Source organism: Hypanus sabinus, chromosome 5 (assembly GCF_030144855.1).
Source record: "Hypanus sabinus isolate sHypSab1 chromosome 5, sHypSab1.hap1, whole genome shotgun sequence".
Taxonomy (NCBI): Eukaryota; Metazoa; Chordata; class Chondrichthyes; order Myliobatiformes; family Dasyatidae; genus Hypanus; species Hypanus sabinus.
In genome coordinates, this window is record NC_082710.1 from 163,467,184 (window position 1) to 163,480,302 (window position 13,119).

The 13,119-nt window shown below is 47.3% G+C and overlaps 1 protein-coding gene across 2 annotated transcripts in view; it reads right to left on the minus strand.

Moving 5' to 3' along the window:
* LOC132394527 (uncharacterized) overlaps nucleotides 1–13,119 on the minus strand; it is a 123,399-nt gene that overhangs the window by 29,360 nt on the left and 80,920 nt on the right. For both annotated transcript variants that reach the window (XM_059970804.1, XM_059970803.1), the window contains exons 8-9: nucleotides 6,549–6,650; nucleotides 5,707–5,811 (exon numbers count right to left, since the gene is read on the minus strand). In XM_059970804.1, coding sequence (XP_059826787.1) covers nucleotides 5,707–5,811; nucleotides 6,549–6,650 — 207 coding nt within the window. The remainder of the gene's footprint in view (nucleotides 1–5,706; nucleotides 5,812–6,548; nucleotides 6,651–13,119) is intronic.

Here is a 13,119-nt window from a genome sequence, read left to right on the forward strand (position 1 = left end):
CCCCTCCGTCCTTTAGCTAGACCGTTCTTCAGTGGTGGACTCGTCACCCAGGCAAGGCTGGACATACACACACACCCCCACCAGTCTCGCTATAAACACTGAGAGTTAAAATTTACCGACCCTTCGTTCGGTCTCCGATGTCCCACACTGTCTCGTGGGTTTCTGCTGCTCACTAGCGTTTCTCCTGGTGCGTCTGAGGGGTGTTACCCCAGACCTCACTTTTATCCCCACTCACGGGGTCTCAGGTATGAATCAGGTTGGGATGATGTAACCCATCAAACCAGCCCACTCTGGTTGTCCCGAGGGGTTTCAATGAATCGAACAGGACCAAGTAAACAATCCTTCTGCAAAAGACAATAGCAGTAAATCTCCTCTTTTGTCACTAGGAGACGATCCACCCTGGGTAACTCTCAGCTGTCTCTCTCTCTCATTCTCTTTCATGAGCTGCTATCAGTAACAACTGCCCTGGCAGATTTCCTTTTCTCTCTCTTGCTTCCTTGTTAGCAGCATCGAAATAGTAGCAATTTGCGATTCTCCAAAAAAGGGCGGGGGTGCCCATCAGAGTTGTTCATCCTTCGTAACAGAAATAACACCTAAGGATCACTTCCACCTTCCCAAAGAAGGCAGATGGGACTCTGGCTTAATGTCTCATCCAAAAGTGGAGATCTCTCAATGTGGAACACTTCCTCCACACTGGTTCTGAGAATGTGGGTGATGCTGGTAAAGCCACAGATACTCCCTGTCCATTTACCCTGACAGGGGGATGGTGAGCCTCCCACTGGAACCTCTGTTGTTCTCATGGTGATGCTGGGTGTTGGTCTGTTGTTTAAGAGGGGTAGCAAGGACAAGCCAGGGAACTACAACCTGGTCAGCCTGACATCAGTGGTGGGGAAGTTACTGGAGGGAATTCTGAGCAATAGGATCCACCAGGATTTCATTAGACAGAATCTGATTAGGAGGAGACATCACAGCTTTATGTACAGGAAGTCATGGTTGATGAATCGTTCAGAGTTTTTTTGAAGAGATAACCAAAAGGGTAGATAGGACAATGAACGTTATCTATTTTGACATGATCCTGACATGAATCCAGGGGCTTCCAGGGGGATTCAAAATTGGCTCCGAGTTAGAAAATTGTTTTCCATTATAGAAGCTGGTGACTCGTGGTGTGATGCAGGTATCAGTGTAGGGACTCTTGTTGTTTGATATTTTTATCAGTGATTTGGATGCAAAAATGCAAGGCTTGATCAATAAGTTTGCGTATTACACAAAATTAGGTGTTGTCGTTGATAGTGAGTGTGTTTATTGTGGGTTGCAGGGGGATTTTTGACCATTTAGGGAAGAGGGCTGAGGAGTGTCAAACGGATTTCAAATCTAATGGAACCTTCTCCCAATCAAGAGAACTTGAGAAAATTCATACCGATTATAAATTACAACTCTAGTTCATTCTTTTAGACCCCAGGATGAAGTTCATCTTGACCTGGGACTCGGCAGACGGAAGCTCTGACAATGTGCTCAGTACCTCTTCCCTGGTGATGGTAATGTATCCAGTTTACTGTCCCACATGGTTCTCCCTCAGACAATGGCTCAATATTAAAATGCTGATCTGTTCTTTAAGACCCCTCTGACTTTACATTTCACTCCCCGTCTCTCTCAGTCTACAAGTTTCTGTATTTCTGCATCCCTTTCCTCCCGTCCACCTGAGACAACCTGATCGTCATCACTTTGTGCTTTGAGCTGTCTTGTTTCTTATCTTGAATTTACCCCCAATAAAGCTCTCTATCCCTCCCTCATCCATTAAACTCTTCTTTAATACACAACTCCCTGACCAAACCTGGGTTCATTTGCCCTTTTCCTGATTCCTGTCTCTCGGTGACAGACTTCATTTGGTAATTAGTCTGTGAGTCAGCAGAGAACATTTACACTACAAACACCAGTAGCTACTGGTACCGTTCTTGGATAACTATAGTCTGTGTGGTTCAGTTATTCTCAAAGTGAACTTAGCCAGGACTGGCAAAAGTTAGGCCATGAGGAAGGAATGTCAATATTTTGAACTTTGAATGGTTTATAACTTGAGGAGGAAGAGGGAGAAGGTGGGTTTCCCTTGCATTAATTCATTGGAAAGTGTTGTTGAAAACAAAAATCAGAATCAGGTTTATTATCACCGACATGTGATGTGAAATTTGTTAACTTGGCAGCAGCAGTTCAATGCAATATATAAAATAGAAGAAAATAAATAATAACAAATAAGTCAATCTTATTCAGTATACTTTATACAGTAAACATATATTGAATGGATTAAATTCATGTAAAAACACAGAAAAACTATACAGTCGGCCCTCCTTATCCTCGGGGGTTTGGTTCCGGTACCCCCCGCGGATACCAAAACGCGGATGCTCATGTCCCTTATATAAAAAGGTGTAGTATTTGTATATCCTACGCACATCCTCCGAAACACTTTAAATCATCTCTAGATTACTTATAATACGTAATACAATGTAAACGCTATGTAAATAGTTGTTACACTGGATTGTTTAGGGAACAATGACAAGAGTTTCTTGAGCTCTTCTGGGAACGCTGTTGCTGCCTCGGCACCAGCCGATCCCGATTCTCCCGTGATCTTTACGTTCTTGAGACTGCAGCGCTTTACAGAGTTAGCCAGCCATCCCTTACTCTCACTCTCCTCAACCCCATCAGAGTAGGGCTCATAGAGACTAAGTGCTTTTTCACGTATAATTTGACCATCAGCGGGGATATGCTTCTGTGACAATTCCTCTAGCCACACACTTAATGCTTTCTCAGTCACGAACCAGAGAGGCCATTTTTGCCATTGTAGAGGCAGCACTAACACTTCCACGAATTTCAGCTTCTTTCTGCTTTATGGTGTGAATGCTCGATTCATTCTTACTGCCACTTCTGCAAGCGACATGCCGCTTTTCAAAAGATCTGAGTTTTCTACTCCATCGGCGAGAGATAGCACTTTACGCTCCCTCTTAGCCTTTGAGGAATTGCTTTGACCACTTAATTGCTTTTTAGGAGCCATTTTTTCACAGAAACAAAGTCGCGACCAAACGAGACGCGAGGCGAACAATGCTCAAACAATGAGTGCTGAAGAGTGAACTTCCGGGTTTTCCCGATCAGCAGTTGGTTGAATCCGCGCATGCGGAACCTGCGGATAAGGAGGGCCGACTGGATATTAAAAATAAAGTGAGGTAGTGTCCAAGAGTTCAATGTCCTTTTATGAATCGGATGGCAGAGGGGAAGAATCTGTTCCTGAATCACTGAGTGTGTGCTTTCAGGCTTCTGTACCTCCTACCTGATGGTAACAGTGAGAAAAGGGCATGCCCTGGGCGCTGGGGGTCCTTAATAATGGACGCTGCCTTTCTGAGACACCGCAGCTGTGCAGTAGCCCTCCCATACCAGACAGTGACACAGTCTGTCAGAATGTTCTCCACGGTACTTCTATTGAAGTTTTTCAGTGTATTTGTTCACATACCAAATCTCCTTAAACTCCTAATGAAGTATCACCACTGTCTTGCCTTCTTTATAACTGCATCGAAATGTTGGGACCAGGTTAGATCCTCAGAGATCTTGACACCCAGGAACTTGAAGCTGCTCACTCTCTCCACTTCTGATCCCTCTTTGAGGATTGGTATGTGTTCCTTCGTCTTACCCTTCTGAAAGTCCACAATCAGCTCTTCCATCTTACTGACAATGAGTGCCAGGCTGTTGCTGCAGTACCATTCCACTAGTTGGCATATCTCACTCCTGTACACCCAATCGTCACTACCTGAGATTCTACCAACAATGGTCGAATCATTAGCAAATTTATAGATGATATTTGAGCTATGCCTAGCCACACAGTCATGAATATATAGAGAGTAGAGCAGTGGGCTTAGTACACACCACTGAGGTACACCAGTGTTGATCACCAGTGAGGAGGAGAAGTTATCACCAATCCGCACAGATTATGGTCTTCCGGTTAGGAAGTCGAGGATCCAATTGCAGACCGGGGTACAGAGTCCCAGGTTCTGCAACTTCTCAATCAGAAATGTGGGAATGATGGTATTAAATGCTGAGCTGTAGTCGATGAACAGCATCGTTACATATGTGCTTCTGTTGTCCAGCTGGTCTAAAGCCGTGTGGAAAGCCATTGAGATTGAATCTGCCCTTGACCTAATGTGGCAAAAGGAAAATTCCAATGGGTCCAGGTCCTTGCTGAGGCAGGAGTTCAGTCTCGTCATGACCAACCTCTCAAAGCATTTCATCACTGTAGATATGAGTGTTACCGAGCGATCATCATTAAGGCAGCTCACGTTATTCTTCTAAGGCTCTGGTATAATTGTTGCCTTTTTGAAGCAAGTGGGAACTTCTGCCCGTAGCAGTGAGAGATTGAAAATGTCCTTGAATACTCATGCCAGTTGGTTGGCACAGGTTTACAGAGCCTTACCAGGTACTCCATCGGGACCTTCCAACTTGTGAGGGTTCACTCTCTTTAAAGACAGCTTAACGTCAGCCTCTGAGACAGAGAGCACGGGGTCACCAGGTGCAGCAGGGATCTTCACAGCTGTAGTTGTGTTCTCCCTTTCAAATCGGGCATAGAAGGAATTGAGATCATCGGGTAATGAAGCATTGCTGCCATTCATGCTATTGGGTTTCACTTTGCAGGACTAATGTCTTGCAAACTCTACCAGAGTTGTCGTACATCCGACGTCGCTTTCAACCTCGTTAGAAGTGATCTCTTTACCCTTCAAATAACTCTCTGCAAATCATACCTGGTTTTCTGGTACAAGTCTGGATCACCAGTCTCGAATCCCACAGATCTTCAGCAGACGACGTACCTCCTGGTTCATCCACGGCTTTTTGTTTGAGAATGTGCAGTAAGTCTTTGTAGGCACACACTCATCCACACAGGGTTTGATTAACCAGGATTCCATGAAACAAAGGACACACGTGGTCCTAATGTCCCTCTGATTCAGCACCCTGGCTCTGAGATCATCGATTTTGTTCACCAGAGACTTAATGTTTGCCAGCAAGATAGTCGGTATTGGGAGTTTAAATCCCCGTTTCCTTAAACGCACTTTGTAACCCCGATCTACTCCATGCTTCCTCCGTGGGCACTTCCATCCACAATCAGAGTCGTTTCCATCAGTTTTAAGCAGCGATAGTTAGTTTAAATGCATTAAGACATCTTTGTTGACTGTACTGACCTTGGAAGTAGTTATGCTTTTCAGCTGTTTCAGTCTGAAACAATAATATTTTATCAAATATCTAATCAAGATGATTAACAGCCTGAAGGAGAGGCCTTCCCACACCCAACTGTATCGAAGATGAGAAAGACCCCACTCACTCACTCACCTCACCATCATTGGGATCCTTTACACCAACCTGATATGATGCTGAAATTTGACAACACCATGATCAAACACCAGTGAGCTGAGACATGTTCCTCTCCAGACTACTTTTTCTAAAGACCCTCTGGAGTCAGATCAGAGGCGACTCCAGAATCATTCCAGTGTGGTGACACTGTAAATCAGAATTTCATAACTGGGAAAAATGTCAGACAATTTCATCCCACAGGTCACAGGAATTCGGTGGGGGTGAGGATTATTCAGCTTTTTTTCTTTCCTTTTTATTAAAATGAGTCTAAAGTTACTTGGAGATGTGACTGGAGTTGATACACAAATGTGAAAATACAATGACAGATACCTTCGTCCGAATACTCTTTTATGTACCGGCACATCAGAATTAAAATGAACACAAGTGGCAGTATGATTGATAAGACGATAGTGACGATTCCCACAGTGGAAAGGCCTGCAATTAAAAACAAATTCAAATGAGTAAACCTGTATCAATTCATCAGGTAAATGACCATAACAGCTGCCTATTGATGCAAAGAACCAAACTATTCCACTTATCTCCACAGGGCAGGAAATGTACCAGCCTCTGCCCAGACTTGCTAACTTTGTCTACATGACTTAACCAACTGACTCTGCATGGCCTCCGATGTGGGATAACAACACGCTGACCTGTTATTCCAGACCTGAATTATTCCCTGCAGTCTAATCTATCCTGGTCACTTGCTGTCAATATTCTGCACTGGCTGCATCTTCTGGTGTTCCAATGGCCACACCTTGAGGAGTGCACGACACTGCAGCCAGACATCCCACATGGTCCATGGTTTGACTCTCCTGACATCCACAACAATTAGTTATGGAGCTGTCCAACAATTTCACTGGGAACTCACTGAATCACCCAAGTTCCATCACTCAGTCTGGTTTACCTACGTGCCCTCCAGTGATTTATCTGACCTGTCTGTGTTCAGCTGACCTGTGCTGTGTTTCTGGTGGTTCTGAACTGTTGATGTTTGGCCATCACTGTCTGAACCTCCAGCAGGTTTCCCTGCACCCAGTTGTGGGGCTGAGGACTGCAGATGCTGGTGGTCCTGATAAAGCATCTTACAATGTACTGACTGAGATACTCAATGCATTCCAACCACCCTGCAGAGAACTGAGTTCATCATTTTCATACAAGTTCATTTGACCACATACCAAAAGTCGTAGAGCTGACGATCCAAGCAATGATGAAACAATTGATGAGGACAATATCACAGACGGCTTTCAACTTCCACCAAATTGTGATCATCTTAGAATCTTTTCAAAAATAAAAAGAAATTGACAACATTTACTGAAAAAGAATTTCTCTCAATTTCCTCACAAATGCTCTTCCACATTTCCAAGTTTATAGTCCACATCGCAGGAGTTACTGAGGTGTTGAATCAAACCCACTTCATATCACCAAATCCCCTTTCCCCATTATAACTATAACTCATTCACCTGAGACTCTGCCCATTGGCACAACTTCCATCACTATACACTCAAGATTAACAGACCTGAACACCCCGTCTGATAAACTGGTTTAACTAATCACAAATAGATTCAGCTCTTGCCCACTGAACTGTTTGTAGATGAACTGGAATCCAAAGTTATCCCCCAGGTCATCACCTTGATGTTTTTCAACGATATGAACCAAACCGTGAATGTTTGTGTAAAAATGAAACAAGCTGCATCAGGTCTCAACCTGAAATGTTCACAACCCCTTTACCTCAGACAAGAGAAAATCTGCAGATGCTGGAAATCTGAGGAATACACACAAAATGCTGGAGGAACTCGACAGGCCAGGTAGAACAAAGCAGGGTCGATGTTTGGGGCCGAAACCCTTCAGCAGGACCAGTTTGTGCGTGAAACCCCTTTACCTTCACAGATGCTGCTGACCCACCGAGTTCCTCCAGCAACTTGTTCTCTGTTCTTGGTCCCAGTGTCATCTGTCTCCCGTCTCCATGGAGACTTGTGGGTCTGACTATTCATCAGCCTCTCCTTTCTCTTTGTCCTTGTTGCCCCATCATGGAATTGTATCTCAGTCTAGATTTTATCCCACTATCTCCCCACATTAAACTTACCCATGAAGCATACCTTCCATTCATTACCAATTTCCCTTCCAGTTCTGAATGATCAGTCCTGTCAAATTTGTTAACATTCGGAGCTGGAAGGGAAGGGAAGGTCTTCTTTGTGCGTTAATTTATTCTTTTACTTTCTCCTGGACATGTTTCTTGTAATTCTCTGCACATTTGGCGTTAGAGAGACTTTTTTCAGATATATGGGGTCAGTGTTTGTGTTTCGTTGTTTGACGGCTTTCTGTTAGGAAACGAATCTCAAGGTTGTATAATGTATACATACTTTGATAATAAAATGTACTTTGAACTTTGAATTTAAACACCAGCTCAGATAGTCTGGGGGTTTCTCTCTCCGTGACGCTAAGGCTGTGAGACTGCCCCTGGTTGCTGTGCTTCATGTCTGTGCACTTTGCAGCTGTTTACTCCGTTAAAACGATGAAGTAAATACCGAGGCTTTGGGCCTACTGCAGGCTGCTCCAGGGATTTGGATCTAAAGACTCAGTTTGGTTTGGAATGCTGTTGTGGTTGCTCGCTTCTATTGTTTATATGATTTGTTTCGGTGTTTCTGTTTCTCTTGCTCTCTGGGCACTGGGGAGTTGGTCTCATTTTCTTCAAATGAGTTCTTTCGAGTTCCTTGCTTTGTGACTGCCTGTAAGCAAACAAATCTCAACCTTGTATAATTTCTACATTCTTTGATAATAAATGCACTTTGAAACCTAACCCATGACCTCTATTTGTAGATCCACCCAGCCTCAGTGGAAAAATCCTGCTTGCATTTACCCTATCTGTACCCTTCAAAATCTCTGTCAAATCTCTCCCCATGATTCTACTTTCCAAGGAATGAAGTCCTAACTTATTCAATCTTTCTCTGTATCTCAGGTCCTCCAACATCCTTGCCAATTTTCTCTGCATTCTTTCAACCTTATTTAAATCTTTCCTGTTGGTGGGTGACCAAAACTGCACACAGTACTCCAAACTGGGCCTCACCAATTTCATATCCAACTTCACCATAACATCCCACTCCTGTACTCAGTATATTGATTTAAAAGGACCAATGTGCCAAAAGGTGCCAAAAATAAATACACGAATACTGTTGAGAGATTGTTTCCAGGTTGGGGGGTTTTAGTTCTGTTCTTTCTGCCCAGTGCGCTTGCTCCCCCGCACTCACAGTGTACTTCAGCGGTCCCCAACCACCGGTCCACGAGGAAACGATGAGTCAGCTGCACCTTTCCTCATTCCCTGTCACGCCCACTGTTGAACTTGAATACATGTGAGGTCATCAGTCACCTAAACGCAGTGATACCCTTGCGCCAGGGATCACTGGTTGGCCTCGGGTAACTGGCCGCCACATGCGGCCGGCGGGAAGTGCCGTTGCTACTGGCCAGGAGAACGGACAGATGGGCGCTGCCTCTAAACCTGCTTACCACACCAAGTATTCATGAACCTGGTGCTAAAATATTTGCAGACGACCTAATTCGGGCTCAGGGTTTCGTAAGTAGCAGAGCCGCTACCTCGCTGTGATCGACTGAAAGTCATCCCTCGAGCCAAACTTTTGTCGGCCGATAGATCCTACGGGGGGGGGGGGGGGGGGGGGGCGGACGCACATCCTGTCACACTCATCGCTCGGTTAGTCACTGTCTCCAGACTGCGACCACCGCGGCCCCGGTACGGGAACAGCTGCACCTGGCCAAGGCACCTGGCAGCAGACGGGTGAGCGGTTGTGTAATGAGGCAATGAATCCCTCAAAACTGCTTTTGCACCTTGAGTCCAAGCTCCCTGCACTTAAAGACAAACCCTCTGAGTTTTTTCAGTGGCTAAAACATGAACAGTGGGACAGAAGCTAAGTGCTGAGAGCCACGAAAACTAAATTGTGGAGTAGACTGGACATAAGGAACCTGCTTCGAGTATCGCTGTATTCCAGCCATGGTTTAACCACTCCCACCCTCCCCCCCCCCCCCCCCGCGTCGGCCGGTCCGCAAGAATGTAGTCAATATTAAACCGGTCCGCGGTGCAAAAAAATGAAGTGACCGCTGGTGTTTATACATTATTTCTACTTCCAGGTTGCAGGGTTTTACTTCCGGTCTTTTCTGCCCCGGTGCGCATGCATGTAACTAATCGATCTGGGGTCGATCTTGCCTTTCACTAAGGCCGAGGTAGAGGATCTTGGGCTTAAAAATGTTGGTGACCACTACTCTTCAGCATGGTTGTTATTCTGGGTGGGGGTCTGTGACTCGTGGTGTTTTGTAGGTATCTGTGCTGGGACCTCTGTTGCTTGTAATGCGGAAGTGACTTGGATGGAAATTTAGATGGAAACTTTTCTGATGACAAAAAGAATATTGGCAGAATTGCAGACATTGTAGAGATATTGTGTGCTGTTAGTTTGAAGGATGTGGAGGCTTTGGAGAGGGTGCAGAAAAGCTTTACCAAGATGCTGCCTGGATTAGAGGGTATGAGCTACAACGAGAGATTGGGCAAATTCTGATAGTTTTATCTGGAGTGTCAGAGGCTGAGGGGTGAGGCAGAATACCTGACAGAAGTTTATAAGAGTATGAGAGGAATAGATAGGGTAGACAGTCGGTCTTTTACCCAGGGTGGAAATGTCGAAAACTAGAGGCTGTAGCTTGAAGGTCAATGGTAAAAAGTTTAAAGGAGATGTGCAGGGCAAATTATTTTACAGAGTGTCAAGTGGGCTGGAGTGGGCTGCCAGGGGTGGGGGAGGCATTTAAAAGGCATTCAGCCAGGCAGAAGAATCTGCAGGGGATGGAGGGATATGGATTGTGTTCAGACAGAAGAATCTTCAGGGGATGGAGGGATATGGATCGTGTTCAGGCAGAAGAATCTGGAGGGGATGGAGGGATATGGATCATGTTCAGGCAGAAGAATCTGCAGGGGATGGAGGGATATGGATCGTGTTCAGGCAGAAGAATCTGGAGGGGATGGAGGGATATGGATCGTGTTCAGGCAGAAGAATCTGCAGGGGATGGAGGGATATGGATCGTGTTCAGGCAGAAGAATCTGGAGGGGATGGAGGGATATGGATCGTGTTCAGGCAGAAGAATCTGCAGGGGATGGAGGGATATGGATCGTGTTCAGGCAGAAGAATCTGCAGGGGATGGAGGGATATGGATCATGTTCAGGCAGAAGAATCTGCACGGGATGGAGGGATATGGATCGTGTTCAGGCAGAAGAGTCTGCAGGGGATGGAGGGATATGGATCGTGTTCAGACAGAAGAATCTGCAGGGGATGGAGGGATATGGATCGTGTTCAGACAGAAGAATCTGCAGGGGATGGAGGGATATGGATCGTGTTCAGGCAGAAGAGTCTGCAGAGGATGGAGGGATATGGATCGTGTTCAGACAGAAGAATCGGTAGTGGATGGAGGGATATGGATCGTGTTCAGACAGAAGAATCTGCAGGGGATGCAGGGATAGGGATCGTGTTCAGGCAGAAGAATCTGCAGGGGATGGAGGGATATGGGTCATGTTCAGACAGAAGAATCTGCAGGGGATGGAGGGATATGGATCGTGTTCAGACAGAAGAATCTGCAGGGGATGGAGGGATATGGATCGTGTTCAGACAGAAGAATCTGCAGGGGATGGAGGGATATGGATCGTGTTCAGACAGAAGAGTCTGCAGGGGATGGAGGGAAATAGATCGTGTTCAAACAGAAGGGATGAGTTTGATTTGGTATCATGTAGGGGTAGTAACTGTTCTTGAACCTGGTGGTGCGAGTCCTGAGGCTCTTCTACCTTCTACCTGATGGCCACAGTGAGAAGAGAGCATGACCTGGTTGGTGGGAATCCGTGATGATGGGTGCTGCTTTCCTACGACAGTGTTTCATGTAGATGTGCTCAGTGGTTCAGAGGGCTTCACCCGTGATGTACTGGGATGAATCCGTTATTTTGTGTCAATTTTTCCATTCAAAGTCATTAGTATTTTCATACCAGGCTATGATGCAGCCAGTCAATATAGTGTCCACTAAAAATCGATAGAAGTGTAGATGTTAGAAAGTTTGTCAAAGTTTTAGATGTCGTGCCGAATCTCTGCCAACTGCTAAGGAAATGGTGCAGGCACTGCCATGCTTTCTTCGGAATTGCATTTACAGGTAGTCCCCGAGTTACAAACGTCCGACTTACGGACAACTCGTACATACGAACCGAGGAAGGAGAACACCATCTGCCATTGTAAGTCATTGCCACAGTGATCAGTGTTTAACATTGTATTTGGGTTAAATTTTTCTATGTAAGATTCACCCTGACCCCCCCAACCTCCCCCACCCCCCCCACCCCCCCCCCATCCGGTCAGCTGATCACGCAGTGAGATCAGCACGGGGCTCAAGAACCGAGGTTCGATCCAGTGACAGATCGCTCCCGTGCCGGGTCGACGTGGATCCTGTGACTCCCGTACCGTCCGTGCCGGGTCGACGTGGATCCGGTGACTCCCGTACCGTCCGTGCCGGCTTGATGTCGATCCGGTGACTCCCGTACCGTCCGTGCCGGGTCGACGTGGATCCGGTGACTCCCGTACTGTCCGTGCCGGGTTGATGTGGATCCGGTGACTCCCGTACCGTCCGTGCCGGGTTGACGTCGATCCAGTGACTCCCGTACCGTCCGTGCTGGGTTGATGTGGATCCCGTGACTCACGTACCGTCCGTGCAGGGTTGATGTGGATCCGGTGACTCCCGTACCGTCCGTGCCAGGTTGATGTGGATCCGGTGACTCCCGTACCGTCCGTGCCGGGTTGATGTCGATCCGGTGACTCCCGTACAGTCCGTGCCGGGTTGACGTGGATCCAGTGACTCCCGCACCATCCGTGCCGGGTTGATGTGAATCCGGTGACTCCCGTACCGTCCGTGCCGGGTTGATGTCGATCCTGTGACTCCCGTACCGTCCGTGCCGGGTTGACGTGGATCCAGTGACTCCCGCACCATCCGTGCCGGGTTGATGTGAATCCGGTGACTCCCGTACCGTCCGTGCCGGGTTGATGTGGATCCAGTGACTCCCGTACCGTCCGTGCCGGGTTGATGTGGATCCAGTGACTCCCGTACCGTCCGTGCCGGGTTGATGTGGATCCAGTGACTCCCGTACCGTCCGTGCCGGGTTGATGTGGATCCAGTGACTCCCGTACCATCCGTGCTGGGTTGATGTCGATCCGGTGACTCCCGTACCGTCCGTGCCGGGTTGATGTGGATCCGGTGACTCCCGTACCGTCCGTGCCGGGTTGCCAGTGACTCCCGTACCGTCCGTGCAGGGTTGATGTCGATCCAGTGACTCCCGTACCGTCCGTTCCGGGTTGATGTTGATCCAGTGACTCCCGTACCATCCGTGCCGGGTCGATGTAGATCCAGTGACTCCCGTACCGTCCGTGCCGGGTTGATGTGGATCCAGTGACTCCCGTACCGTCCGTGCCGGGTTGATGTCGATCCAGTGACTCCCGTACCGTCCGTGCCAGGTTGATGTCGATCCAGTGACTCCCGTACCGTCCGTGCCGGGTTGATGTCGATCCGGTGACTCCCGTACTGTCCGTGCTGGTTTGATGTGGATCCAGTGACTCCCGTACTGTCCGTGCCGGGTTGATGTCGATCCAGTGACTCCCGTACCATCCGTGCCGGGTTGATGTCGATCCAGTGACTCCCGTACCGTCCGTGCCAGGTTGATGTCGATCCAGT